This window comes from Kwoniella europaea, chromosome 2, assembly GCF_036810445.1.
Source record: "Kwoniella europaea PYCC6329 chromosome 2, complete sequence".
NCBI classification, from domain to species: Eukaryota; Fungi; Basidiomycota; class Tremellomycetes; order Tremellales; family Cryptococcaceae; genus Kwoniella; species Kwoniella europaea.
Genome location: NC_089488.1, coordinates 2,693,375 through 2,721,072, shown reverse-complemented (window position 1 = coordinate 2,721,072; position 27,698 = coordinate 2,693,375). Strand labels below are relative to the sequence as shown.

General features: G+C 43.9%; 12 protein-coding genes across 12 annotated transcripts; 4 read left to right on the top strand and 8 right to left on the bottom strand.

Moving 5' to 3' along the window:
- Positions 1–691: 691 nt before the first annotated feature.
- Positions 692–2,905, top strand: V865_007369 (uncharacterized protein; the record flags this gene model as incomplete). The annotated part of the gene is made up of 4 exons (XM_066231117.1): positions 692–1,369; positions 1,438–1,683; positions 1,739–1,927; positions 2,018–2,905. The coding sequence occupies 4 exons, from the start codon at positions 692–694 to the stop codon at positions 2,903–2,905; spliced, it is 2,001 nt and encodes a 666-aa protein (XP_066087214.1).
- A 291-nt stretch (positions 2,906–3,196) lies between these two features.
- Positions 3,197–3,781, bottom strand: V865_007368 (thioredoxin; the record flags this gene model as incomplete). Its single annotated transcript, XM_066231116.1, has 4 exons — positions 3,197–3,223; positions 3,300–3,404; positions 3,525–3,665; positions 3,740–3,781. 4 exons carry the CDS (start codon positions 3,779–3,781, stop codon positions 3,197–3,199), a joined length of 315 nt encoding a protein of 104 aa, XP_066087213.1.
- A 542-nt stretch (positions 3,782–4,323) lies between these two features.
- On the bottom strand, positions 4,324–6,342 carry V865_007367 (dihydroorotate dehydrogenase (fumarate); the record flags this gene model as incomplete). Its single annotated transcript, XM_066231115.1, has 3 exons — positions 4,324–5,718; positions 5,792–5,923; positions 5,995–6,342. 3 exons carry the CDS (start codon positions 6,340–6,342, stop codon positions 4,324–4,326), a joined length of 1,875 nt encoding a protein of 624 aa, XP_066087212.1.
- Positions 6,343–6,666: 324 nt separating this feature from the next.
- Positions 6,667–7,789, top strand: V865_007366 (uncharacterized protein; the record flags this gene model as incomplete). Its single annotated transcript, XM_066231114.1, has 3 exons — positions 6,667–6,739; positions 6,808–7,571; positions 7,718–7,789. The coding sequence occupies 3 exons, from the start codon at positions 6,667–6,669 to the stop codon at positions 7,787–7,789; spliced, it is 909 nt and encodes a 302-aa protein (XP_066087211.1).
- Positions 7,790–7,969: 180 nt separating this feature from the next.
- On the bottom strand, positions 7,970–10,574 carry V865_007365 (uncharacterized protein; the record flags this gene model as incomplete). Its single annotated transcript, XM_066231113.1, has 13 exons — positions 7,970–8,079; positions 8,173–8,272; positions 8,358–8,520; positions 8,593–8,600; positions 8,674–8,813; positions 8,878–8,933; positions 8,989–9,354; positions 9,429–9,659; positions 9,762–10,007; positions 10,065–10,090; positions 10,151–10,249; positions 10,314–10,397; positions 10,521–10,574. 13 exons carry the CDS (start codon positions 10,572–10,574, stop codon positions 7,970–7,972), a joined length of 1,683 nt encoding a protein of 560 aa, XP_066087210.1.
- Positions 10,575–12,598: 2,024 nt separating this feature from the next.
- Positions 12,599–13,287, top strand: V865_007364 (uncharacterized protein; the record flags this gene model as incomplete). Its single annotated transcript, XM_066231112.1, has 2 exons — positions 12,599–12,981; positions 13,083–13,287. The coding sequence occupies 2 exons, from the start codon at positions 12,599–12,601 to the stop codon at positions 13,285–13,287; spliced, it is 588 nt and encodes a 195-aa protein (XP_066087209.1).
- A 1,326-nt stretch (positions 13,288–14,613) lies between these two features.
- Positions 14,614–15,933, top strand: V865_007363 (uncharacterized protein; the record flags this gene model as incomplete). The annotated part of the gene is made up of 6 exons (XM_066231111.1): positions 14,614–14,650; positions 14,791–14,948; positions 15,047–15,112; positions 15,225–15,351; positions 15,481–15,600; positions 15,755–15,933. The coding sequence occupies 6 exons, from the start codon at positions 14,614–14,616 to the stop codon at positions 15,931–15,933; spliced, it is 687 nt and encodes a 228-aa protein (XP_066087208.1).
- A 330-nt stretch (positions 15,934–16,263) lies between these two features.
- Positions 16,264–18,610, bottom strand: V865_007362 (dihydroxyacetone kinase; the record flags this gene model as incomplete). Its single annotated transcript, XM_066231110.1, has 8 exons — positions 16,264–16,517; positions 16,593–16,967; positions 17,067–17,345; positions 17,422–17,689; positions 17,751–17,892; positions 18,013–18,358; positions 18,437–18,535; positions 18,598–18,610. 8 exons carry the CDS (start codon positions 18,608–18,610, stop codon positions 16,264–16,266), a joined length of 1,776 nt encoding a protein of 591 aa, XP_066087207.1.
- A 307-nt stretch (positions 18,611–18,917) lies between these two features.
- V865_007361 (dihydropteroate synthase) lies at positions 18,918–21,407 on the bottom strand (the record flags this gene model as incomplete). The annotated part of the gene is made up of 4 exons (XM_066231109.1): positions 18,918–19,905; positions 19,965–20,209; positions 20,276–20,674; positions 20,823–21,407. 4 exons carry the CDS (start codon positions 21,405–21,407, stop codon positions 18,918–18,920), a joined length of 2,217 nt encoding a protein of 738 aa, XP_066087206.1.
- A 370-nt stretch (positions 21,408–21,777) lies between these two features.
- Positions 21,778–22,977, bottom strand: V865_007360 (dephospho-CoA kinase; the record flags this gene model as incomplete). The annotated part of the gene is made up of 4 exons (XM_066231108.1): positions 21,778–22,249; positions 22,413–22,782; positions 22,861–22,890; positions 22,971–22,977. 4 exons carry the CDS (start codon positions 22,975–22,977, stop codon positions 21,778–21,780), a joined length of 879 nt encoding a protein of 292 aa, XP_066087205.1.
- A 392-nt stretch (positions 22,978–23,369) lies between these two features.
- Positions 23,370–24,849, bottom strand: V865_007359 (uncharacterized protein; the record flags this gene model as incomplete). The annotated part of the gene is made up of 2 exons (XM_066231107.1): positions 23,370–24,605; positions 24,700–24,849. 2 exons carry the CDS (start codon positions 24,847–24,849, stop codon positions 23,370–23,372), a joined length of 1,386 nt encoding a protein of 461 aa, XP_066087204.1.
- Positions 24,850–25,864: 1,015 nt separating this feature from the next.
- On the bottom strand, positions 25,865–27,565 carry V865_007358 (GTP-binding protein ypt2; the record flags this gene model as incomplete). The annotated part of the gene is made up of 8 exons (XM_066231106.1): positions 25,865–25,991; positions 26,238–26,445; positions 26,611–26,706; positions 26,829–26,841; positions 26,943–27,001; positions 27,202–27,273; positions 27,365–27,396; positions 27,543–27,565. The coding sequence occupies 8 exons, from the start codon at positions 27,563–27,565 to the stop codon at positions 25,865–25,867; spliced, it is 630 nt and encodes a 209-aa protein (XP_066087203.1).
- Positions 27,566–27,698: the final 133 nt, after the last annotated feature.

Here is a 27,698-nt window from a genome sequence, read left to right as displayed (position 1 = left end):
CGCAATCGATATAAGTTATCTTACTAAAAAAGAAAATCGGAGTGTTTATCTTCTTTTGATAAATCTGACATTTCAAATTCGGTCAGAAGATTTCTCCTAAGAACTAGATGCTTGTCTATCGACCGAGCCATATGGCATGACAGCCGCCAGGATGGTGTCCACTTCTGTTCGCTCAGTTCTCTTGTTTTGCCCTTTTCTTTTCTTGTTATATTCCATATACAGTGGCTGGGTTCGACGACGATATAAGTCGCTATCGGAAATCATTGAAAAGAAATTAGAAAAAGAAAAAAGAAGGCATAATATTCATCATACGCATTATCATCTTTGAGGTCAAGCCTTCTGCAATTAGAAAAAGAGAGAAAGAAAGAGAGACAGAAAGACACTGAATCTTTCACTATCGTTTGTCCTCACTAGACTAGCAGTAAAATAGAATACACCCACACACGCAGTAAAAATTCAGTAACTGTGCTTGGTCAACGTACATTTCGTCATTGTTAGTCAATCTCAGCCTTCTGATCAGAACAGATACCTATATAATAGTCATCTCAAAAAGAAAGAAGTGGCGATTCCTCGAAACCCCATTCGCAAAGAATCTCATTTATCAAGATTTTCATTTTGAGGTATATGGTTGATTGATTCATTGCGATACTATTCGCCATTCGATCATCATCAAACTGACGATCATTCCAAAATGCCTAGCTCAGTCCACAGTTTGAGCGACTACGACGATGCGGACACTGCCTTTCGTCACTCGCTGGGTCTAGGTACTAGGCGGGACCGCGAGGATTTCGTGACGTTCCAAGATCCCGATGGGGGTGTAATGAAGATCCCCCGCAGCGAGTATATAGCAATGAACATATATTCGGAAGGACAAGAACAGAGTGAAGGTGACGTTTTACTTACTCATAAAGATGAAGAAGACATGACTTCTTCACGGAGTTTGGAGAGCTTGGCTGGATCCAGATCACTCCCTTCTATCAGCTCGACCTACGCTTTTGGCCCGTTGGTTGAAGATGGAGGCATGATAGCTGAAGATCAAGTTCCAGAAATGGAAGATGACTTCAATGATAACGAAGATGATGATGGATTGTCCTTACCTGATCTATCAAAAGATGGTTCAGTCATTGAAACTCCATTGAACGACATGCATGATCCAATGGAGATTGCTGTTACGTTACCCCAACCCAGTATATCCATAACCGCACCTATCGACTCTCATCCAGGTACATCTACGGCTTCTTCTGCGGGCAAACAGGCTGTCGAGGAATTCAGGATCACAGAGGGACCACCACCTTGGGTCCTAAGAGATTTCGAAACCGGTGGCGGACACGGTATAGCGATTAGTCCAGATGGTTCTACCATAGTCAAGGTGAGACAGATACAATAGAAGCTTCACAGTGAAATGAATGAAACTTGCTGACGTGATGTGCATTATAGAAAACTCACCTGCAAGAAATCAACGTCTACGAACGGATCAACTGTAATGATCCACCTCTACGAGCTATCAAAGATTGGGTACCAAATTACGAAGGGTGTTTCACCGATCATCCGTCGGTCTTGGTCACCGTCCCGGAGATGTTCTCACCGTTCTCAAAAGCTGGTCCATCGAATTCTCACCTACGTCCTCCGATGAGTCGTAGACCGGGGTTATTAAGGAATAACACCTCTGATACCCATTCCAATGTGAGTACAAACGATCCTCGGGTATATCATCACAGACTAGCTGAAACATGGTTAGTCGATAATGCTCGAAAACTTGAAATACGGTTACAAACCCAGCACGATATCAGAGTTCGACATCAAATTGGGAAGGAACATGATTGATCCCTGGGCAAGCGATAATACTCCACCTAAGTTGAAGAGAATGGAAGATCAAGTGAACGATACGACCAGTAAATTAGATGCTGTAAGGCTGATTTGGGCCAATGTGGGTTCTTCCTCTTCCGTTCGTTCTTGTATAGCGAGTATGATACATGTATCGCGATAACTGATGATTGATGATCTTGCATATACCTAGACTGCAATACAAGATGCGATCACGGGGGAATGGGATCATGTGAAGACGGACAAATACTATGGTAAATCGCTGAAAAGGACTGAAGAAGACCATGAGAGAGAGGACTGTGATACTCTTGATGATGCTTTTGTGAGGTTATTCCCCTCGCCTAGAGATACCATCGTATTCAAAGGTGATTCGTCAAGATCGAAATCGACACAGCCCATTAGTGTATTCAGTAGTGATTTGGAAAGATATCGACATGATGAGATGTTACATCCTGGGAAGAATCCAAGACGGTTCATCCCCACCATTGACGGTACAAGAACTCGTACTTCCCCAGATCTGTTCGATTTACAACGAATGAACAGAGAGAAAGATCAAGTGGATCTGACGATAAGTACCATCAGACATATTCGATATCGTATTGAATCGCTTAAAGAAGCTGTCAGAAAAACTTCATGGAGATTTGTCGGATCCTCCTTATACGTCGTTCACGGCGAAGAAGAAGAACGACTTGACGAGCCGGATGGATCGATCGATTCGTTGTCAGAAGAAAATGTCAATGAAAGTCAAATCGACTCATACCTCCATCTAATCGGGTATTACAATCACAATTCAAAGAATAACGAGGATTATCCAAATCGAAATACCCAAATAAGCGTCGACGATTTACCTGATATCAAGTTTAACTATTTCTCACCATTCTACGAGGCCGAGAGAGAACCTCAAGTGAAATTGATCGATTTTGCTAGAACTGATTATGGTGAAGGACCAGATACGGATGTCATGGATGGTTTACAGACGACAATTGACTTGATGTCGAATAGGATCGATACGCTGAAAGATGTGAAGAAGGATATGCAAAGTCAGATTCAGTCGACTAGGGATGGGATCATGGGCTATTAGGGAGGGATTAGACACCTTATTCAAGGCCTTGCACCATTGTATCTATCTATTGACAAGTTCAATGCTCACAACTACCGCTTCCAAATGGTTGTAAGCTTGTCCGATGTATGTGCATGATCAGGTCGTCTTGTAGATTAGCATATTAGTCAGAATAACAACGAGCGGTCAGTCAATACCGGACGGATGTATTTGCACTTCATCCGTTGTCTTTCAACTACATACATGTATCGTCAGAATGCTACATGCACGAGTCCATTTCCTCTTATATCTATCTTTCCTGTATTACCCCATTTAAGCGGAGATCTTTTCGAGAAGAGCCTATATCAAATGAAGGTACAATTGGGTCAATACATAGCTGACGGCAGAAGCGGAAACAGAAGATATGGAAACTCACGTTAAGCTTGGCGGGAACAGCTCCAGTGACGGTCTCGACGGGTTGACCATCCTTGTAAGCGATGAAAGTTGGCATAGCCTTGATACCGGCTTCTTTGGCGATTTCCTGGTGGAGTTGGAGTCGATTGATCAGCATGTTAAATCAGGTGGTAGGGCAGGAATGGGGTGAATGGCGCGATGATGAGACAGGAAATAGGAAGTACGCTGTAGTCTGAGGAAGACTCACCTCTTGCTCCTCAACGTCAACTTTAACGAATTTGACACCTGGGTATTTCTCCTCGAGCTTGGCGAAATGAGGAGAGATCATCTTACAGGGACCACACCATGTGGCCCAGTAGTCGACGACGACAGGTTGAGAACCGGAGATCTATAATATCATCAACAGCAGTGAAATGATCAGCACACGAAAATGATCGGTTGGAGATAAAGTATAACACTCACGAGGTCCTTGAATTCTTGGTGGGATTCGATAGCTTTAACCATTTTGATTGTTTGATTTCTATTTGTGATGGTACAAGTAGATAAGTGTAAGCTCGGACTGTTCTTGATGATGTTGATTGATACAAGTGTGAAGAGATGATACAACAACGATGACGATGATGTAGATGATTATAGAAGATATTGTTGGAAAAAAAGATATCCGAAAATTCCTTATCTTTCTGACTCGTATTTATACCTTTTCCAACGTATGCATGTGTTGCGCACTCGCTTACCAATCACGTATCTGATCCTCTCTGGAAGCTTGCAAACGAACTAGAAGTCGAACTCACCAGAAGTTGTGTTATAGGGATGAATGACAAGGATGAATAACGAGTAGAAGTGATTATCAAGCTGAATCAGCCTGTACTGTAGTTACATGACGTGACTGTGGTGGGTACCAGGGAGTTGCTCGAGTTATTCATCTCAGTCGTTCAATCCCCGAATTAACGGAACTAATTTCCCATACGACTCGGAATGTGGCACTTTTCCCTTTTATCACACAGTCACGAACATTGTAGTTGCATTTTGGAATCTATCTACTACCACTATACAAGTCTCCTCTGCCCGCTTCTCACCGACTGTACCCATTCATCTTCCCTCTCTTCTGCTCGGGTCTCAGGTATGGGAGGATGATCCACAATCACTAATCGAGGAGTCAAATCGATCGATTCTGGGGTAGATGTCAGAGCTTCCTGAATCGAAGATGCTGGTTGATTCTGCGTAGGGGTATCTTCTATCAATCTACCTTGTTGTTGTCCCTCTGCTCCTTGCTGTATATTCGCACCACCAGATTCTATCAAACCTTGAGCAACATCATTTCTTTGATCAGAGATCGATCCTGCAGACGTGGATGAAGTCGATCCGGCCAGATTATCTCTTGGCCCTTCTGCTACAGATTCACTTTTACCTCTACCCAAAGCTTGTTCAGCTCTGTTTATCAGATCCGCCATACTCTCCTTTTCACTGATGTGTCTTAACAAATCACCTAAATTTTCGGCTTCCTTCTTTATATTATCCGATTCACGCTTGATCCTATTTTCGTCCCAACCCATCTGTCCATTACTATAATCTTTCCCAACTTGTCCTAACCAATTGGTTTGACCCGTATGTAACTGATCGGTAATTTCATCCTTTATCAATCTCGGTGTACCTACACCCCTGTATCCAAACGATGTGTACAGCTGTACCAAGCTAGCACCTGCTCTGGCCATTTTCAGAGCATCTTCTCCGGTTGATACTCCCCCACATCCTATCAGGGGTATAGATGGCGGTAAGAGTGGTCGAAGAGTTTTGATTGATTCCAAAGCATATGGGAATAAGGGTTTACCCGATAATCCACCAATTTCATTCTTTTTATCCGAAAGCAACCCAAGTTCCCCTCTTCGAACAGTGGTGTTACTGACTATAACTCCTTCGACACCACTCGATCGAACCGCATAAGCCACATCGGCAAGTTCATCTTCCGACAGGTCACTTGCAACTTTCACAGCAATCTTCGGTAGACCATCGGAGTTTTTCAAATTGTTCCTCTCGCTGACTACGTCCGATAAGAGGTTCTTCAATACTTCTTTACCCTGCAATGCTCTTAGACCAGGTGTGTTGGGTGACGAGACGTTGATAACTATCACATCGGCGTAGGGACCTAGTAGTTTGACTCCCTTGATATAATCTTCATTTGACTCGGCAGGAGAAACCTTGTTTTTACCCAAGTTGACAGCTAACAGTTGACCGGGTCGGAGCGATCGAGGTATGCCCGCTGGAGGAAGGGGGTTGAGCGGTAAAGGTGAGGGGAAAAGGGAAGGATGGGATTGAGCGAATGCTACGAGACGAGCACGAAGTCGTGCCAACGTGTGCCCATGACCAAGGGAGTTGAAACCGTATCGGTTGATTGCAGCGGAATCTTCTTCCAGTCTAAAGAATCTGGGTTTTGGATTACCGGGCTAAAGAGGTACATCGAAGATGAGAATACAACTTCATCTGAAGACATGAGTGTATACCGGTAGCTTAGCTCACCTGAGGCTCAGGTGTCACACTTCCAACTTCCACATAACCAAACCCAAGGTCGAATAACCCATCAATCGCATCAGCATCCTTGTCGAACCCAGCAGCTATCCCAACAGGGTTCGTGATCTTTTGACCGAACAGCTGAACCATTTTCATGGGAATCAGCTTTATGTCTTTATAGATCCGTGACCAGCTGTTATATGATGACGCACCTCTGTCTGCAATTCAACATCGTCCACGCCCATATCCCTAGGTCTCGCCCATTTATCCAGACTCAACAATCTCACAGCGAGTTTATGGCCTTGTTCAGCATCAAAACCCAGTCTGACAAGAGGCATGACCACGTGCTCATGCAGTAATGATCTCGAGTCGTAGTAGTATGCTACGAGCAATATCCCGCCCGCTACGAAGAGAGTCGAGGAGATGAATCGCCTGGGAGCGGAGGGGTAGGAAGGGGTAGTAGAGGCATGTCGAAGGGGTTGGAATTGGGCTTGTCGAAGGGGAACAGCCGGTCGGGTGAGCAACGGTCGACGAAGAGAAGCGAGAAGGGGTCGGGACATGGTGATGGGTTGTCCCTTTTTAGGTGTTTATATGAGTACCAATTCTCTGACTTGAATATATGCTGTTAGTTATAGACCTCACTGTACTCGCAATGTTCCATTCCGGAGGGTATATAGGTGATACTGGGTGGGTGGAATGTACACGTCATACCGTAGTGGTGTCTGCCACGTGCTTATCACCCGATCCACTCAATCCACTCGGAAAAAGTTGAGGAATACCAGGACTCGTAGAGATACGAGAGATCAATGTCGGACTAAGAATCATCAACGAAACACTGTCACCCGCACCTTCTCTCGTATACTCAAGTGATATAGACAGACACAATGACAACACTCCACGAGACCATAATACCCACCAAGCGAGTAAGGAGGATAACAGTCCTCATCTCCGGATCCGGTATGTCCATCATCCCCTCCTATTTTCCCCTTGTCCCCGACTAACAATGAATCCGTCAATGAATGTAGGATCCAACCTCCAGGCTCTACTCGATTCCGCACTCACTCCCTCACTTCCCAACGCCCAGATAACCCACGTCATCTCCTCCCGATCAAACGCCTACGGACTCACTCGTGCCAAGACCCACATCCCACCGATACCCACAGGGGTGTGCGCTTTGAAAACATTCCAAAATCGTAATCCTGGTTCATCAAGGGAGGATTACGATTGTGAGGTTGCGCGTCAAATCATAGAATCGAAACCTGATCTGGTGGTACTGGCAGGATGGATGCATATCCTTTCTGACAAGTTTTTGAGAATATTAAATGGTGAAATCCCACCTCCACCTCCTCCTGCTTTACCTCCGCCAAAGGTCGATAGTCTACCCAATCAGACGGAAGCTATACCATCTTTGAAGGATCTGTCACTGGATGAGAAGCCAACTAAGGATACTACCAAGGTGGAGAAAGAGGAGGAGAAAGAAAAGACATCAGAAGATGCAGAGACGAAAGTAGAGAAGAAAGATAAAGTACAAGAATTACCTTCACCACCTCATACCCAATCATTCCCTATACCGATTATCAACCTTCATCCAGCTTTACCTGGTGCTTTCGACGGTGCCAACGCAATAGGAAGAGCGTACGATGCGTTCCAGAACGGAGAAATTGAAAATACAGGTGTGATGGTTCATAGAGTTGTAGCGGAGGTGGATAGGGGTGAACCTCTGATTGTGAGAAAAGTGGAAATTAAAAAGGAAGATAAGCTGGAGGATGTAGAGAAGAGGATACATGAGGTGAGTGTCGTCCTTCACATTCTGGACGACTGGTGCATCATCGTATATCATGGGAGAGACCTATTTAGAACTTCGCATATAACAATCTTTCCATGATTATACCATTAACACTCTTTATGCTGATATCACTTTCTTACTACACTTAGGTCGAACATCAGATCATCGTGGAAGGCGCTAAGATGGTATTGGAAGAATTGGACAAAGAAGGTCGACCGTGATTGTACAGTTTGCTTTGCGGAACAACAATCAAGAAGCAAAGTATGGTAGTTTGTCGGGTGACACATCATAATTTATGCATTTGTCCATCCTAGCAATGCTAGCAGCAGCACCTCCGACATTATACACGATATATTTTATTCACTCGCTTCAACGTTCCTCCTTGATCTTGCAATTAGTCCTTACTTTTGAGGTTGTCCGGATCTACCTCTCAACGAAGAAAGTAAGATGTCCTTAGGTTGTTCACCCTTTCTCTTTGATCTCAAATGATCAGCAAGCAAGAAAGCGACATCTGCATTACATCACAACATCAGGTTGAATCAGCTTGTTATTCTTCAGGAAGAAACGTTTGATACAAAAGCTGTTGAAGTGAATCCGAACTCACCTAAACCTTGTTCAAAGTTCAATCTGGGATCACAATGTGTCCTGTAATTGAATGATAGATCTTTATCTTCCAATTCCATTGATCCTCCAATACATTCAGTCTATCACCAAGTAAAACCAAAAAACAAGAAAAAGAAGTCAGCAACCAGTCTGGAACTGACAACAAAAGCAAGGCTAGTTACATACCACCGAATAACCTTCTTCATTCACTTCACCGGTCAATTCCAGATGCACACCACCTAATATAGTCCCCTTCTCACGATGTATCGCCATAGATTTAGTTATCTCGGTGATGACATCCACGAAATGTCGTGTTTTCAATGATGGATCGGTCTGGGATGATTTGGTACTATTTATCATGACACATTAGCACACATCACAATTACCCTCCTATGATTAGCATCATAGCCTTTCAACTCACTTGCCATGCTGGAATAAGACGAACACATTTAACGAGTCAGCTAAATACACGCAAAGGATCGAGCCTCCCGAAATCTCTCACCATAGCATCACATTGCCATACTACGACATGATCTGTAGCTTTCACCGCATCGATATGAGCAGGTAAAAATTGATCGACTTTGTCTGCACCGTATCGTCCTATCAAAGTGACTTTCCCAGGTATTCTGTCGGGATTGACAACTGAAAGATGAATATAGACATCAGCGTAATTATAACGGTATTCAGAGTTCATCAGCAGACTCACTATCAAGTATTCTAACGATCTCTTCAGGTTTCATGGAAGGTCCAGTCTTGATACCACTGCGGAAGATGAACATAAGTTACTTTTCGTCGCCGTATGGACTGAGCAGCTTACATTGGATTAGCAATCCCTCTGAAGTATTCTACATGAGCGCCATCCAGCTGTCTCGTCCTATCTCCAATCCAGATGAAATGTGCAGAGGTATTATACCATTTCTCTGTCTTCTTAGATGCAGTATTCTCCAGCCATATATCCGAGAAAGAGTTGGCAAGTGAATTTGCCAGAGAAGGTGATTTGGGTGGTCTAACGGGAGAATGGGGATAAGCTGATTCAGAGTTGGTGCCGACGCGCACTTGAGATACAGATCTCGACACGGCAGGAGTAGAAGATTTGGATGCTGGCGGAGAGAATGATCGGGAGGTCGACCCCTGATCTGAACGGGTCAAGGCTTCTTCGTATTCTAGCAAAAGGGCTTCATGACTGGGGGTTCCGAGTATCGTTAGCTCCATTGATAGTTCTCCCGGATGTTGAGACGAATAACTTGCCTAGTGAACAGATCAACCGTCTCCATACCACCTCTCTCTCCACCGCCGACCGCACCGGTCGCAACTTTCATGAAGTCCAGACTATCTTGCAAGCTCTCTATGACAGCTGAGAAAGCTTTGTGTATCTCGGGTGATCTCACATGCGAGAAAGACCAATCGAGCGGTTTATGCAGGTCTGCGAATCCCGATAATAATAGGGTACGTATGTAATTCAGTGTAGCCGTGGAGTGGAAGTAGGCGCTGATATTGTGAGCCATGAACATCAGTTTTGTAACCCAGTGCGTTTCATACAAGAATGAGGAGGTGGGGAAGGATGAATTTCGATAAGCAAAGCGTACTCACCCCAGTAACCTCTCGGGATCAGGGTTCCTATCGCTCTTATCGTATCCGTTCACATTATCACCTCTGAAACTCAACACTTCCCTCTTCTCGATTTTGGTACTGCCAGATCCACCTTCATCTGGGACTTCGAAATCAACCATTTCGGTAGGTTTCGATCGGGGTTTGGCATATTGACCTGCGATTCTGGCGATTCGAACCACTGGTAGACGTGATCCGTGGAGGATGATCAATGACATGAGGAGTATTCTGAGCGAGAGGATTCAGTCAGCTCAAGGTATGCGAGAAGCTGCATCTTCAGCTTACAAGGATAATTTATGCTCGATTGGGTCCTAAAATGTCGTCTCATTAGGTCATGACACTCGGATAGATCGTAGATTTATCATACGTACAGATGAACAATCATCAAACAACTCTGCGCAATCTCCACCCTGGAGTAGGAACGCTTTACCAGCTGCTACATCTGCCAATTGACTTCTCAAGCGGTCGATCTATACTCGGACACCATTAGCGTACGAGGTGTTGGTAGATCATCGGATACGAGTGAGCACTGACCTCTACAGGAGATACTAGAGGAGGCAACCTTCGTAATTTCGTTAATACTTTTTCGAGATGCGCTTTGTCTTCGTAAATCACATCCTGAAGTTGTTTTGATCAGTGATATTACTCTTTGTGTATACACAGCACTGAGTTTCTCAACAGAAGACTAAGTGCTCGTCTTGCAATGGGCAGTTTGTCACGCTGAATCGTTCGACCACTCACCTGTGCGATAGGCTTCTCCCTCCAGCTCGATGGTGTCCACTCCTTAATCGACATGTTCGATCTTGTATCGTTGTGAAGGTATCTTCTATAGCCGATGACTCTAGTACGACCTGGGTAGACAGAGGATAGTGCTTGAATGCCCTTTATATCCCTTTGAGCTACTCGAAAATTCCTAAGCAAATGTTTCACTTTGAAAAAAAAAAGTTCTGTAGATTTCGGTCCGGCAAAGGGGATAAGAGACAGTCAGGAAGGTCGAATGCTTCTTTTCGGAACGTTTCTTTACTAAGTAAGAGTAAGAAGACATCTAGCACTCAGACGCAATAAGGTACTTGCTTCATCACCCATGTCCCAACTTTTTCTGGTTCACTCGAAACGTTTCAAGATATCCGACCTCCACTTGAGGAACTCGAGTCATATACATACATGCTTACGTATTCAAATCCTCTCACGACTACCGTGGGAGACACAATGTTGGCAACGGGGTGTGTATGGTATGCGTGGCACAGATCCCGCATATGGAAGTACGTGTTTTGTGTACCTGTCCGTGCTTTTCATATGACCGATATCTTGCTTGCCACTTAGCACTACAGCTCCTTGTTTCAATCTGTGTCTCAATCCTTGCCAATCCCGATCCAATCGTGCAGTGTGTATGATCGTACCTACTTGCAATCACAATCCGATTGACGGTCTTAGTCATCGATCACAAAGCACACAGACACGCATAAACTATGCGGCAATTGCTTATCTCGTTATTACTGCGTGTCTTTGAAATGGCTCAAGGACATAACGAGATAACAGATTAATTTGGCTTGAATAAAATCTTTTCTACCATACCCTATGGTAGAAATTCATCATGACGTTACTACACGAATGGATTTCAAACTACTACTACTGTTACTACAGCTAACTGTAGTTTCACTTTGTTTACCCTCTAAGGTAAACATTGGCGCTCTGAACGACCAAATTAGAGTTCAGTCTAACGTATCTTCCTTGTTCTTCAACATGAGCACCGCAGTGTGAAAACCGCGTTTTCCATGTATAAGGTCCACCGGCTCGGAAAAGCCACACCGGATTGTATACTTGATCGAGCGAGAAGGAAGATAAGAAGGGCGTAAGGGGGATAAGGGCGGATTATGTGTCATCTGCTAAAAAATTAGGGTGATGATGGGGGATCATAATTATCAAGGCATTCACGGTGATCTCCCGCGTACAGTCTTTTCATGTTTAACATCAGGGTAAGAAAGGTAAACATATCGGATGTTTTACTTTTTACTATAGCAGGTAAAAAATTGGGAAGTGGGAAAAACACCGCGCGAGGGAAAAACTGCAATCGTAAACAGCCTACAGCCCACAGCCCTCTCTCTCTCTCTTCTGACGACAACGCACAACGTACAGCATACAACGTACAGTGGGAATCATACCTTACCGTTTACAGCATTATTTCAAAAGATGATATGATATATCCCATCTCATCGCTCTTCTTTTCATTCTTCCTTTTGCTTCATCACTATTGTTCTCATATATCTCATTAGTTGTGTCACATGCGAGCAACCTGAATTAACTTCGAAGAAGCGTGCGAACAGCGAGGTATAATCGTGGAATTTGGAAAACGCAGCCAAGGGTGATTTCAAGTAAAGAAGATTAATCGAATTATACAGAGAGGAATTCCTGGATTCTTACTACACTTCCCGACGATATTCAAAGGCATTCCTTTTGACTTTTGTCGATCACCGTTATCATCGAGAAGAACAAGAAGAAGAAGAACATAGTAAACAACATTCCACAACCCATCAGAAGGTTATATTCGACGGAGTAACAATTGGATCGTGTCCGAGATATCAGACTAAAATAGAAAACAACACTACTGTCTCTTAGAAAGATCATTTATCAGGTGATAAAATCATTGTTGTTGTTGTTGTTGTTGATTAACCTCTTGGCTTTCATCAACATATATATCAACCGATTCCCGAGAAGCAATTTCACGAAACATATACACACAAACAACTCATTTCATCTCAAATTTACCATCTTCGCCAACTATCTCACGTCCACACGACATCACGCCTATTTCACACAAAATGATCTCCCTACCGCCATCTATCAATCGATTGATCCTCATCTTCATACTAGGTACCTCGCTCATAACGTACGTCAACGCAGCAGCAGCCGCCCCCGCCGACAAATTACAACCCCGAGCACCTCAGCCATCGCGTCGTATGGGTGCACAAAAACGAGCCAAGAAAGTCGAACCATTGAAGAAGAAAGATTATTCAAGTTTCCTCTGCCCTGGTGGATCTGTTGCCTGTCCCATTCCCACCTCTGACGATATTTCACCGGAGAGTGTGAACAAGTTGGAAACTAGTTTGAACAGTCTGGCAGATTGGTTCAAAGTTGGTTTTGAATGTGTAGAGTTGGATAGCGAATTGAACTCTTGTGGGGGTTGTTTGGCTCTTGGCGCTGGGTGAGTTTGCTATTACGCGTCGATCACTTAATGATCCGTGGTCGATCAGTGTATTACTAGGAAGGAAGAGCTGACCTCAAACTGGGTTCATACGAAAACAGTCAAGATTGCTCACTTATCGCCAACGCTCGAGCAACAGGTTGTGAATCCGGTACATGCCAAGTATACTCATGCTTCGATGGATACGTCGTTTCTCCCGATCGTCAAACCTGTGTGAAGAAAGGAACGATCACACCTGCTACACCAGTGACTGCTATAGGACTAGAATCGGAACAAGATGGAGGAGATCAGATCGTGTTGAGTTAAAATCACACACGATGTATCTCGCTTCGTTCAAATTCAAGTTCTCCGATCTTCAGATCTTCGACAGGAAAGGTCTTTATAATAAATAGCATTCATCAACAGTACACACATGTAGCATTACCAACAATAACATTTTATCTAGAGGTCAAATATCTTTTACCTTTCATACTATCCGATTTTACTCCCCTATGGACATTTATCTTTTCTTCTTCCTTTCTACAACCCTTGGACATTTTTACCCTTACTACTTCTTTCGTTCTTCGCTATCTTTTCCTTTCTATCCCTCATTCGTTTACCTGCGTTTACTCTGCTTTGCTTTAGTAATGCTCGGAGGAAAAGGGACATTTTATTACTTATACTTGCCATATCATATCTATTGATATATAGAATACATAGAGGTTTTTAATCGGAAATATGAAAATATCATATCATATCAGGTGGAAGGTATCGGTTGCAGTGCATCAACAACAAGATTCATCTTCGCCTATTGACTACGTGTACGCGTTCTATGGCCCAATGATCCGCATGTACGTAGTTACATGGACCATCAGCTCTCTGGATTTATGCTGTGACAGACGAGAAGATGATGATGAGGATGGAGGATATCAAACGAATGGAAACTGCATGGATGAATGAATTGTTCATAATTCCCGGTCCGAAGTTGAATTCGGGAATCGAGTTGTAAAAAGATCAACGAACATCCACTCAGTTCTGCAGATCATTTCGTGTCTTTGTTGTACGATACTTCTTCAAACAGCATATCCATTCCTATTGAAGTGAAGTATACTTGACATCTGTCATCTCCATAACCTGCAACGTCAGTCGTGTCGAAAACATTCATACATATACCTCACCATGTCATCGTCATCGACAAGCACGACGAAGGAGATTCGACCGAAGATCGAATATTGTATATTCGACATGGATGGGTTATTGAGTGAGTGTACTGGCACCTCTTACCATTCTCATTCTCATTGTCGTCCGACGGCTGTCTCGACCTGTCGCTGATGTGATGATTGTGTTTTCTACAGTGTGAGAGATACCGAATCATAGATTACTGTGATACTAAAAATGCTGATGATTACCATGATATTATATCTCGATTACGATAGTGATTCCGAGGTAAGTCAAGTTGACATGGACCTGATCCTCACCTCTCAAATGAACTCTAGAATGAGGATTTAGGGTTCTGATAATCTTTTTGGTCTCATAGAGGATATATACACAGGTAACAAGTAAGTCTGCCGTTCCAGCGTTCTTCTTTTACTCCCCAACAACTAAGGTGGTGTAACCTAATTAGATAGTACACTCGAACGATATGGGTACAAGATGACTTGGGAGATCAAAGCGGGAGTGATGGGGAAGAGTGAGTCTACTTGATACTTGATACTCTCAAATTGTGTATCCCGACGATAAAGGGACAACGTATGAACGAGGGAGGGCGTATCATACTCGAGCTCAGGAGGTCATGATGGCGAGCTGACAAATGATTGAATACTTCAACAGCATCGGTCATGGCGGCAGAGTACATCCTCTCTCATTTCCCACGAGTAAAGGAAGACATGACAGTGGAAGAGTACATGAAAGAAGGAGATAGGAAGAGGGAAGAGTTGTTCAGGAAAGTAGAACCTATGAGAGGTGCTGCGGCTTTGGTCAAAGGTCTGGTGAGTTAACTGCACATTATCACATTCAGCTGCCATAGTCACAAAAATCTCCTATGAGTAATATAGCTGAAATCAGTCAAATTTTGTATGATCAATAGTACGATGTAGGCGTACCGATCGCTTTAGCTACTGGATCAACCTATGAAAACTTCCAATATAAAACGGTAAGTCGTCTTTATCGCTCTTCCACCATCCTCTAATCCTCCAAACTATATACCATGTGTGTGTGCTGACAAACTATCATATGCTAATTTCGCTTTATGATATGAACTGTAGACCCATCTCCCTCACATATTCTCATTGTTCCCTCCATCATGTATTTTAACAGGCGATTCACCAGAAGTGAAACCTGGTAGGGGTAAACCTAAACCTGATGTTTTCTTAGCTGCTGCTCATAGTTTAGGTGAGTCATTATAACATCACTTAATCCTATCAATTTCATATCGAAGTGATCTCGATATACAGATAGATACTCCTATACGCACCTACTCATCGAGCAAGAAAGTTAACCTTGATCTTTGTTCCTTTACAGGTAGGGATGTAGGTACTGCTGAGGAATGTACCGATGCCCAACGGATCGAAAGATCGAAAGGGATCGTATTTGAAGATGCTAGACCGGGTGTGATAGCTGGTGTAGCAGCAGGTATGAACGGTAAGTGGATTTACCATTATGACTATATCGTGGATCTACCTCACCTGCCGCTCTGGACATCCTTGATTTTTCTTATACATGTCCTGTTCCCTTCAACTGTACGGTTGTGTACACAGTCATTTTGATAGATCGCTTACTGAACATTCCCTCACAGTGATATGGGTACCGGACCCAGAACTATTAGCTTTGGATCCAGAAGCCAACTTCGGTGCTAAACAGGTGTTATCGCATTTGGAAGAGTTCAATCCTGAAGAATGGGGATTACCTCGCTTGGAAGGGTTCAACGTGAGTTTACACATCAAGAAATTTTACTTCTCAATTGGCGAACCATGATCACATGCATGTGTGAGACGATGCGAACTGATATCATCATTGTGTATTATGGGTTTAGCATTGCCCTCCAACCTCGGAACCTATCTCAGATTTATAGATCCAAAAAATCTATAGCCAGTCAAGGATAACATGATATATATATATCAGTAGAATGTAGATGACGGAATCCACTATATCTTGAACAATGGACCAATTAATCAATCATAATCACAATGCATACCAAAATAAAATAAAATTACTTATAACTTCTTATCGAACCTAATTTAGAGACTGAGAATGATTTTTAAACTCATTGTCCTACCTGTGTCGAGCATAGTTGGCGAAGGTACTTTACGCCTCAAAACCTCTCAAACCATCTACGATCCTCCAGATACCCCAAGCTCCAGGGTCAGGTACTTCCCTCTTCTTCAAGTCTTCTTGATTGACATAAGCACCTCTACCAGCTTTAGCGACCAACTCTTTAGTCTTGTCAGCAGCTTTGTGGGCATCTTCAGCGGCACCGTTAAGTCCCTTGGAAGGTAGGGAGGCGATGAAAGCTTCGAGGGGGTCTACGAGGGTTCTGGAGGGTGGTCTGGCTCTGGTGTCTGCATATATCTCTTTGCATCAGCGTTTCTCCTTTGTCATAGGAAGGTCAGTCAGTAATGGCAGAGAAGACTTACATTTGTACAAAGTGTCCAAAGCCTGTTCAGCAGCCCCGCTCCAAACATCCGGTGTGGTCTGTTTATTACCTTGGTTCGCTGCATCTCTCAAAGCTTTACCCAATCCAGCAAAGAAGATGGAGTACAATGCACCGGAAGTACCTCCCATATCTTCTTCTACCACTTCGGCAATCACACCGATATCTTCAATCACATTCTTTCCGGCCAATTTGCCCGATTCGATCACTTTGAGAATGGCTTTGGCACCTGCTTCCAAGGTTAGGCCTGCATCTCCATCACCTGCGATTTGGTCTTGTTGGGTGAGTTCGGGTTCAGCAGCGATAAGAGCTTTACATGATCGGGTGATGGCGGCCAAGAACTCGGATGAGTCGGTTGCTGATGCAGGTTATGCGATCAGCATGCATATCATACATGTGGAGCATTCAAATTTTTTGACTGGCGTTGGAACCGGTAAAGAGCAGGTGAGATACTCACGAGCTAAATCGACTTCCTTGCCTTTCTTCTCTTGTACGACCTCATCGACCTTCGCACCAACCACTCCAGGTTCTTTACCTGATGTCCAAGCCCATCCAGGAGCACTGGCGGGGGCATCGAGGTATTCCAAAATTTGTGAAGAGGAGTAAGTTGATGATTCGGATTTACCAGGGAGGAGCAAGAGGGTAAGTGAGAATCCAGGCATGTTGAGGGATGTCATGTATGTTCCGGAGAGGACTCGTCGGGTCTTGATGTTTTTGCTTTGAAGCCATTTTACAGCTAAGCAATGACAAAATAATCCAATTTATCAGTTTTGAGTAGTTCGATAGTCATTGATTTGCGGATGTGAACCCACCTTCACCGGTGATACCACCAATTTCCAATTCACTAATAGCTCCTAAATTGTTGACTAACAAGACAACTTCGTCTGATCCATCATTCTTGAATGGGACATAAGATCTCTCGGGATCGTCGGTATTCGTGATCTTAGATAACATCTGATCGACCAATTGGGCAATAGAGGGTAATTCAAGTTTGTGTGTACCGGCTTCGTTGTGAATACCCATACCTAATTCAAGTTGGTTGTCGTCCAAGTGTGATTCACCGACATTGGTTCCGGGGACCTAGATGAGCAATGAACATTCAGTACATCTTTCTGCCGTATAACGTGGAGTCATAACTTACATGACAGTGATCGAGTCCTACACCGATAGTACCCAATCTCGAAGTAACGTACTTGGCGACATCCTCGACGGTGTCAAGGTCGGCTCCTTGGTCTGAGAGCGCAGAGGCGATCTTGTATACTAAGATGGTACCAGCGAGACCTCTAAGAGATGGTACAGAGTGTTGTCAGCCAACGTTCCATCTACTGTTGAGCAAGAATTAAATGAGCGTATGAGTAGAAGGGGTGTAAGACGGAACTTCGATCGGGCAGTACCACACTAACCTTCTACCAACAATCGTACCCTGTTCTCTCGAAACGGCAACATCATCCTGCACCAACAACACTCTAACATCACCAGGTTTACCTGAAGCTCTATGTTGTTCAGCAGCAAGACCGAAATGAAGTGCGTCTCCCGTGTAGTTCATAACCACTATCAAAGCTCCTTTCTCCCTCGTAACCAATTCAACACCTCTTCGGACTTGGGCGACATTGGGGGAAGCAAAGATGTTTCCGCAAATCGCAGCGTCCAAGAGACCCTTGCCTACGAATCCGGCATGGGCAGGTTCATGTCCTGATCCACCTCCTGAAAGAAGGGCGACTCGAGGTTTGCTAGGCGGAGTGTAGGTGACTGTCATATACCGTACGATATAAAAGATCAGCTTGAGCTTAAGATGAAAGACAGCAATGTGTCATGCATGACACTCACCCCTTTGTCCCTCGTCAAACTTGACTTCCGGGTTCAAATTGACCAAACCCTTGAGGGAATCCACTACGAGAGTAGCGGGGTTGTTAAGCAGATGTTTGTCTGTAGGTTAGCCAGTATGTTAGCTCTAGCTTTGTTGTTCATGTCTAAGTTCGTTCACTCACGTTGAGGTGCCATGGTTGACAAGGTTTTCTAATGATGTGGAAGAAGAATAAGATACAATATTAGGAGTCTGATCCTCTGTTACATGGGTAATAACCCTTCTCTACTCTACTATATGTATATGTATATATGCATGAGATGGGAGGGGGGCGAGGGGTCAGTTTGTCCATCCGTCCTGAGTGTGTGGTGGTATTTCTCGGTCCGAGAGGAATGTCTGGGATCTCGAGCGGTTCTAAAAGTAATATCCGGCAATTACCGGGACATTATTCACTTGGAAAAGCGGAGATATAACGTACATAACAACAACGAGTACACATCCTATTTAAGCATCTCTAACAGCTATCGACATCTTGACAGTATCTCTAGCTTCTGCATGACAATGTGCTCTCAACACGTCCACAACCCCACTCAACGCACAATGAGCATTCAACGCCGCATCTCCGAATGACCTTTCGGTCGGTTTGGCCTTGTTTATCGTCTTACCAATGAAACCCTTCCTACTTCCTCCTACTAACATTGGATATCCCTTCAAATCTCCTTCTATCAACTTATTCAGATTCTTCAACAATACCAAGTTATCTTGATGGGTCTTGGCGAACCCTAACCCAGGATCTAAGATGATATTCCATCTCTTCACTCCGCTCTGTATAGCTTTATTAACCAAATCACTCAATTCCTTTTTAACTCCCTCGACTACACCTCCATAGGATGCGTAATCGGTCATCTCAGCTGAATTCATATTCTTAGAATCGCCCCTGGAATGCATCAATACCACAGGAACGTTCGATTCAGCCATCACTTCCAACATCCCTGATTCATTACCTCCTCTGACATCGTTGATGAGACTGGCACCGGCCTCAATCGCCTTCTTTGCTACACTAGCTCGATAGGTATCGACCGATATGGGTACGTGCCTCAGATGATCATTTGAGGATGACCGTACGGCCTGGATCAGAGGTATCACTCGATTGATCTCTTCTTCCTCTGTACATGGGTCTGAACCAGGTCGAGTCGACATCCCGCCTATGTCCAATATATCAGGATGATCATCTCCTTCGAATAGCTTTTCTACTGCTTCCAGAGCGTAAGATGGATCGGTACGTGCCGGATCACCATCCGAGAAGGAGTCGGGTGTAGCATTGAATATCGACATAATGTACGGTGTTGAGGGTGTAGAGAGGCGTAGAGGTTTGGAAGGACCGGAGAAGGGTATGATAGGCTGAAGAGGTGGTGGGGTAGTTTGGGGTAATCGAGAGAGAAGTTGATGTATTGTCTGTCGCAGAGAAGGATGGACAAGATTGGGTGCGATGCTATGCGATCACATCAGCGAGCCGTTCGTAAAGGATGATTTGTTCGTGCTTGAACTCACTCTGCTAGAGGTCTCAGTACAAATTCCCTTTCTCCCAAGCTCTTATGAGGGCATTCCAACCACCCAACACCATCTTCATCAGGTTCGTCTCCCCTCTTACCAATCTTGACCTGCTCTGTACCGTAGAATATCAGATCTAGGTCAATGACTCGCGGGCCATTCGTAAATGTTTTGGTCCTTCCTACTGACTTCTCAGTCCGTTTCAGGAGACGTAACAGGTCAAGAGGAGATAACGTCGTTGAGATCTAAAACAAGTAGAATTGTAAGGACAAACCCCGTTATTCGTGATGTGATAAGGAAGAGAAGCCCACCTCAATTACCCCATTCACGAACCTATCTTGATCTTCTACATACATCGGTTCACTCTCATACAGTCTACTCGTATTCTTCAACTGACATCCATTATTCTGTAATTCGTTGATGGCTTTATGTATATTATCTACCCTATCTCCTATATTTGAACCCACAGCGATGAATATCCGTTTATCCGCAGAGGAAGATGACGAAGACGAGGAAGTAGGCAAAGGGTAGTCTGATTTGGTTCGGTGTATGGTTATACTTGGTACAGCAAAGGGTATAGCAGATGGTTTACGGATCGTTATTGACACTGAAGATGAAGGGGAGGTTGATAATATGGGTAGGTTCAATAGGTGTGATCCGAGAGAATGGATGAGGGATTCGATCGTACCGTAAGATGAGTTGGATACGAACTATAGTTGATAAACAAAGGTCAGCATGATGTACCTGGTGCAAAAGACTGTGTATGTAATCATGCACCATACTATATCGATCCAACAAGGGAAACCGTGAAAGACAAGCAAGGGATGGCAGATGGCAGATGATGAACGTCAGACTCACCTCATAAACCTGATCTGCAAAGTACTTATGATCCCATTTTCCCCAATCCACATCCCCACCTTCGACATCCACCTCCAATCTCTGTTTCTCCCCTCTCTCATGGGGATGTAATCCAATTATACATTCCAATTTTATATCCTTAATCTCACATTTCCTGTTTTCCACCACAACCTCCTTGTCATCCAACGAATATGTAGCTTTATACCTGGCGGAATCAGCATGTAATAAAGCCTTAGGCATGACAGCTTCTATCTTCACTCTATCTACATCAGGCAGGGCGGAAGGAATCGTCGACACCTCCCTCAAAAGTGCCCATGGACCGTTCCATACTCTCCGTGGACAGGAGACGAGAGCGTAAATGGATTTCGAAACTGCGGAGTAGTTCACTCCCAGACCGCTCATCGAGTCGCCCGTGGCTGTATCTAATATAGATCCATCGCGGAGAAACATTGATATGTTGAGTATGATGGGACATGGTGGAGGAGGAGAGAGGTTGAAGGCAGATGGACCGAGGCCGTTGGGAAGGTGGATGGAAAGCGATGAGAGGTTGACGCTGTCGCTGTCCGATGATGGTGGAGATGACATGGCGAAAGACGGAGTATGATACTTGATGTTACCTGCAAAGAGTCCTCGGAGCAACGTACCAAATGCTTCTCGCCCAGTCAGCACAGGCAGATAGATGATGATGAAAGGAGATCCATAAACTACTTGAGAGGAGAGGAGATATTTCGAGTGGACAACTTGGAGTGGAGGGGGTTTTTCAGACTTTTCACGTGGCACAATTCAGGTGAGAGGTAATGAGCAGCGTAATAATGATAGTGAGGAGACCAAGCCTCAACATTTGTATAAGAACAATTCGAGATGAGAGCACAGACAGACAGACTTGTACAATAGAACATGCATCATGTGAAACGTATATACAGGAAAAACGGACCCGAGTCTGATCACCTACCAATCACTCATCAGTGATACTCCCACCTGTCCTCCTCCTTCCTCCGGGTCTACCATTCCTCTCCCTCAATTCAATCTCTTCAGGCTTCCAATTTCTTTCCACTTCACCTCTTCCTTTCCTTCTTCCTTTCTTATCCCCACCAATATTATACTTCATCCACCTCGATATCAAAACCATCAATCCTGCTGTAAGTCCAATAGGAGGTACGAGCCAACATAACTTGTACCACCATCCATCTATAATCGGTATACCAATCCCAAATCCCTGAGATACCCTCCACTTATTTACCAGTTTATCAATTTGAACTTCTAAATCTCTGATCGTTCCAGAGTTGTCCAGGACGTAAGTTGAATAATTGATTTTCTCAGAGAGGGACATTTGAGACGATATACGTGATTTAGCTTGTGTTTCGGTTAAGGGGGGTGAATTGGGGAGGGGACGGGATATGAGACGAGACAATTGAAGTTTCTCATTGCTTCATTGGGTAGAAATATAATCATCAGCATGCGTACTGGAGACGGCTAAACAACTAAAGAATGATCTCTCTCTCTCTCTCTCTCTCTCTCTCTCTCTCTGCGAAAAGACGTATTTTGCTTCACCTAAGCAAGCTAAGATTATGAGTATAGTATTGCACTCACACATATACGACCACAATCTCTCCTACCCACTTCCACATCCCCGCCTCAATCAACAACGGCACATCAACGATTACCGCCCATTCACCTTTAAGCCAATACTTCACGGTCCTCTTGACCATCTCCCGTCTTACTAAGGGGTGAATAACCCCATTAAGCCATTTTCTCTCGTTCGGATCATTGAATATGATTTCACCAAGAGCGGCTCTGTCCAGCACGCCGTTGGGATCGAGGATTCTGTCAGGACCGAAATGATTGATGATAGTCGTGAAGCCTGATGTTCCTGGTTCAATCACTTCTCTGGCTAGGAGGTCGGCATCGATTATAGGTATGTGGTGGTGTTCGGAAAATATCTTGGAGACTGTTGATTTACCTAACAACGAGTATAGGCTCAGCATGAGTCATAGTGAGACTGAGGGTCCAGCGGAAGGTTGTGAGAGATATGTCTTACCTGATGCTATACCTCCTGTTAGACCAACGACTGAAGCAGACCAGCACAGTCAGTGGATCTTTACTCTATCGAGATCGATAGTGCCGAGGTATAGTGTATCTCTAACTCACCTAACATCTTTGCGTATGTGATAGCTGAAACTACGAGCTGTCTCTGATATCGATGATCGATCAAGAAGGAAAGAAGCAGAAAGAGACAAGTACATGCAACAACACGTCAAAAGAACTGTCTGGTCTTGCAAAGTGGAGGTGATTTCGACTTGGTAAAGATAAGCTGTTGTGTAAAAATCCACGGTATGCCATATTCTCATGGGTATGATGGAGGACTGTTCCATTTGTACCAAGACAGACAACATACATAAGCTCTCAAGGTGGTATATATTACAAGCTACAATATATCTTATATCTTATTATTGTCAACTGTTCAACTTTCTACTATCAGTACTCGTGAATATTCTATCCGTAAAAGCTCCAATCCAATCCAGTCACGTCTTCCATCCTACAATCATCCTACTCCAATGTCCCTCCTAAACCCTGTACCAAAGCCGCTATCATCCCCTTCTTAATGCTCAATCCTTCTCTAAATCTACACATTATCCAATTCGAATTATTCCCCACCATATTACCCGATCTACTATTAACCGCTCTGATAACCAGCTCCGCAGCCATCTTTCCAGTATTGATCCTGTTCTCACCATCCGGATCAGATCCACCAGGTTCTAAAGTGTTTTTCAAAGCTTTCCAAGAATCTTCCAAAGTCAAGTTATCATTATCGCTCCGTGGGTGTGCATCCGTATGTTGTCCGCTGAACGAACATCCATATTGTTGACATAGTCTAGTAGCAAATACTAACAATCCAGGATCATTCACTACGTGTGAATCGGAAACGTGACAACATGATTTTAACCTTGTCAACAAATCCAATTGGACCGGTTGAGGCGCAGCGATTGGGGGTGAAATTGGTGAGATGTTGTTGTTGTTGTTGTTATTGTTATTATTATTCTGAATAGACGACGAAGATTCGTTTGTCTGCTGTTGCTGCTGCTGTTGCTCGATATTCGGAGGAGTATCGAACATACTGAACATCCCACCGAAATTCGGTGTCGTGTCATTCCCACCCGTCGAAGAGCTTCCATTCTTATATAAATCTGAGGTATTCAAACCAGCAGTGAAATCTGCGAATTGCGGATCGGGCGATACGGGTAAATTGAACGGCATAGGTAATTGATAATTGAAAGGTTGAGGGGAAGTGTTGGTATCTCTGAATAAAGGTTGTTGAATATGATGTTGTGGGAATGACGACGAGGTCGATGAAGATGGTATAGGAGGCGGTGGGGGCATACTAGCTCGGGGAGAAAGAGTTTCTGAATCTCTCATATTCCTCGATGACATTTCGTCATTCGTTTCATTTTCTGAAGATTCGACTGTAGGAGTAGGTAAACCCAATGCTCTCCTCTCCCTCTCTCTGGCTTCTTTCCTTGCTCTCACCCTTTCTGACATTGGTACGCCACCTTCCTTGAGAGCTTTGCCCCTTCCTGTAGGTCCCGATCCTATCCTGCCCCTATCGGCCAATGGCAAGTTCAACAATGCTCTCAAAGATCCATTCTCCTGTTCTAGGTGTAGGATCCGTTCTTCGAGCGTGGCGAGATGCTCCGCACGTCGTAGACGGAATGCTCGTTGGACTTCCCTCGCACGAGAGGGTGGTAGTTTGTCATTGGGCTTGCGTCCCCGAGGTTCATGACGGTCCTTTTTATCGAAAATAAAAAGAAGACAAGAGTCAGTAGGTTGTAATTTGGGTGCAGAAGAGAGGTACGATCAGTCGACATGAAGCCCGACTCACTTTCGGTGTATTCCCACCATCACTATTATTTGCATTATTATTGGTGTTGTTATTATTCGTCGAACCTGATGAAGAAGGAGCAACCGAAGTGGAAGTCGAGGCCTGGTTTTGGTTTTGGTTTTGGTTTGTATTTGGATTATTATCAGACATGATTACGAGTAGTTGCTATTTGCAATACCCAATGGATTACCGTATCAAAGGATATTGGGTGGTATTTGGTTTTCGTTATCTAATCTAACCTATCCTATTGAATTGACGATGATCTGACGATCTGACGTGCTCGTACGGTGAGATCAGATCACGGACGTGTACGTGTTAAGAGGTGACGACGTGCCAGTATGATGTGAGATGGGAAAATCAAAGATGAAATAAATCGAGGATGAGGTGCAATCCATGCTATTTGAAAAACATGAACAGTAACTTACCCCATCATCCATCAATTGCAATTTGGTTTTGTTTTCGCACAGACCACTCCAGCTATCCAATCACAGACATCCCATCCTTTGATCTTAATTTCCTTTTCAGGCAAAAACCACTCGGCTCGGAGCTTGACAATGGGTCGTGATGGGTATCGGCGATTCCGTATGAGGCACGAAGACATGTTATTTCACCTTTTAACATCATCTCTCTCTTTTTTTTCAATTTCTCATCTGTCCCATCATGTAAATCTCATCACGCGAGGTTCACGGCTGGGACCACATGAAACAGTTTCAGAGTACTTGAGGTTGACTCTCGCTTAACTGACTGTTGATCTCATGTATTTGACATTTGCTCGTAAGAGAAATCACAGAAATTCAAATACCCATCGTGATCATCAGGATGATTCACGAATTCAAGGTTATCCTGACAGGAAAGTACGTGATATGTGTATTGGTCTTGGTATGTGATAGAGATGATGGCATAGACTAAGAACTCAAAGAAGAGAAATCGTATATAAAATAGTAAATAGGATAGATTCTTCCGCATACAATACAGGTTTTAGTATGAAAGTGAAAAAAATGGAAAAAAGAAAGAATGGATGATGAATTGGTTGGAGGGCCAAAGCGAATAAAGTGAATAGAAACGGTTTGGAAGGATCCAATCTTTCCTGACTTGACATTCTTCAAGACCCTCTAAGCTCTTGCCCTCTAAATTTACGTTTTTCCTCACTGCCAACGCTCAATACTTAACTGCAACATCCACCTTGCGATGTACTAGATTGCTTGTTGACGTCCACACCTCGTCGATCGGCTCCGAGAGATACAGGTGCAGCTTCTTGAGGTTGAGAGTCGATCAGTCGGGTCTTGATGTCTCTGCGAGACAAGGGGGCAAAGTTCAGCGAAATTTCTTCATCATGGTAATGGCAGTCCAGAGATATTCCTTGTCTTCGTCTGGCATGATAATTTCCTCATTCACTCGGAACATCGTCATTGACCATTCTGCTCCTTCCCCTACCCATAAATCTCTCAGGTCATCCCAACAACCCTTGTCCGCCAACAAACGAAGCACTCGCGTCGTCCGACCTTGCCTCTACGAGAATTACGATTCACTCAACTCACCTGGCAAGAGTGAAGAAAGCCTCTTCTACACCTTCATTCGCCTTAGCTGAAGTTTCCAAAAATCTCAATCCGAATTCATCGGCCAAAGCACGACCTTGTTCGAGCGTTACGACTCGCTTCTCATCCCAATCGCATTTGTTACCAATCAAGATCTTGTTGACTCCCGGTGAAGCGTGTTGTTCGATGTTGGCATGCCAAGTTCGGATGTCTAGTGGGAGGGAGTATGGTCAGTACAAACATAAAGGGATAAACCCTCCGATAACAACGCAGTGATTGTCACTGTGACAAGGAAGCTTCAAATTCCACTATGACTGCCCTCCTCCACAGAGAATTCTGTGATATACGCGTGATCCATTAGGAGAATTCAACTCACTGTTGAATGATTTCTCATCTGTAACGTCATACACCAACAAAATACCCATAGCACCTCTGTAATAAGCTGTTGTAATAGTCCTGAATCGTTCTTGACCTGTTGACAGTATATGAATTAGCATATAACTTCAGGACCAGATATTTCGACGATGAGGGGAAGTTTGACAAAGTGACTATAAGCCTGAGGATGGATAAGAGGCCGAGAGAGGGGCAACGTACCGGCTGTATCCCACTGATTGAACGAAAAGCATTTATCATCAGCAAAATGATCATATGAATAGATTGTGGAGCATGGTATAACAAGGAGATGCTGAATCACAAAATAAGACTTACGATCTGTAATTTGATTCTCTTTCCGTCTAGTTCGATAGTCCTGATCTTGAAATCGATACCTATAAGGTAACAACAACACTATTAGCATGAGATTTCGACATACCAGCACGTATGAATATATGGATCGAATATCTCTTTTCTTTCGGTTCATTGATTGCCACCAGCGATAATCTCATTCCACACGTTATCCCTTTGACCATCCCACACTGTTCCTCTCTCTCTACCTTGCACTCGTACGTTGTCGGGAAGTATGACTCACCGATGGTAGTGATGAAAGATGGTGTCCACGCATCATCACAGAACCTAAGGAGTAGACATGATTTACCGACACCTGTGAAACACCCAAGTATGTCAGTATCGGTAGTCCAGAATCAGGAAAACGTTGAGCGTGACGGAATGGGACTAAATAGGCCAGGACATACCTGAATCACCAATGAGAAGTAATTTGATCAAACTATCATATCGAAGAGTGTCAACGTCAGTGAACAATCAGCATTTTCCCCCACAAGGTTTAAGTATTTATTATTGTCATTTGATGAACGCGTAGTCTCTCATACACGTCTCTCCGTCTTGTTGGGCAGTGGAGTGAAATCAACTTACAAATCGTAATGAGGACCTGCCATGTCGACCTTCTGTCGTCTTGTGCTGCTGTGTGATGGTGATAGTATGAGAATGAAAGGATTGATATAAGAGGTAATTGATGATGATGGAGTATGGTCGTGTATGTTATGGTGGAGTTGGATTTGTGAATGTGGA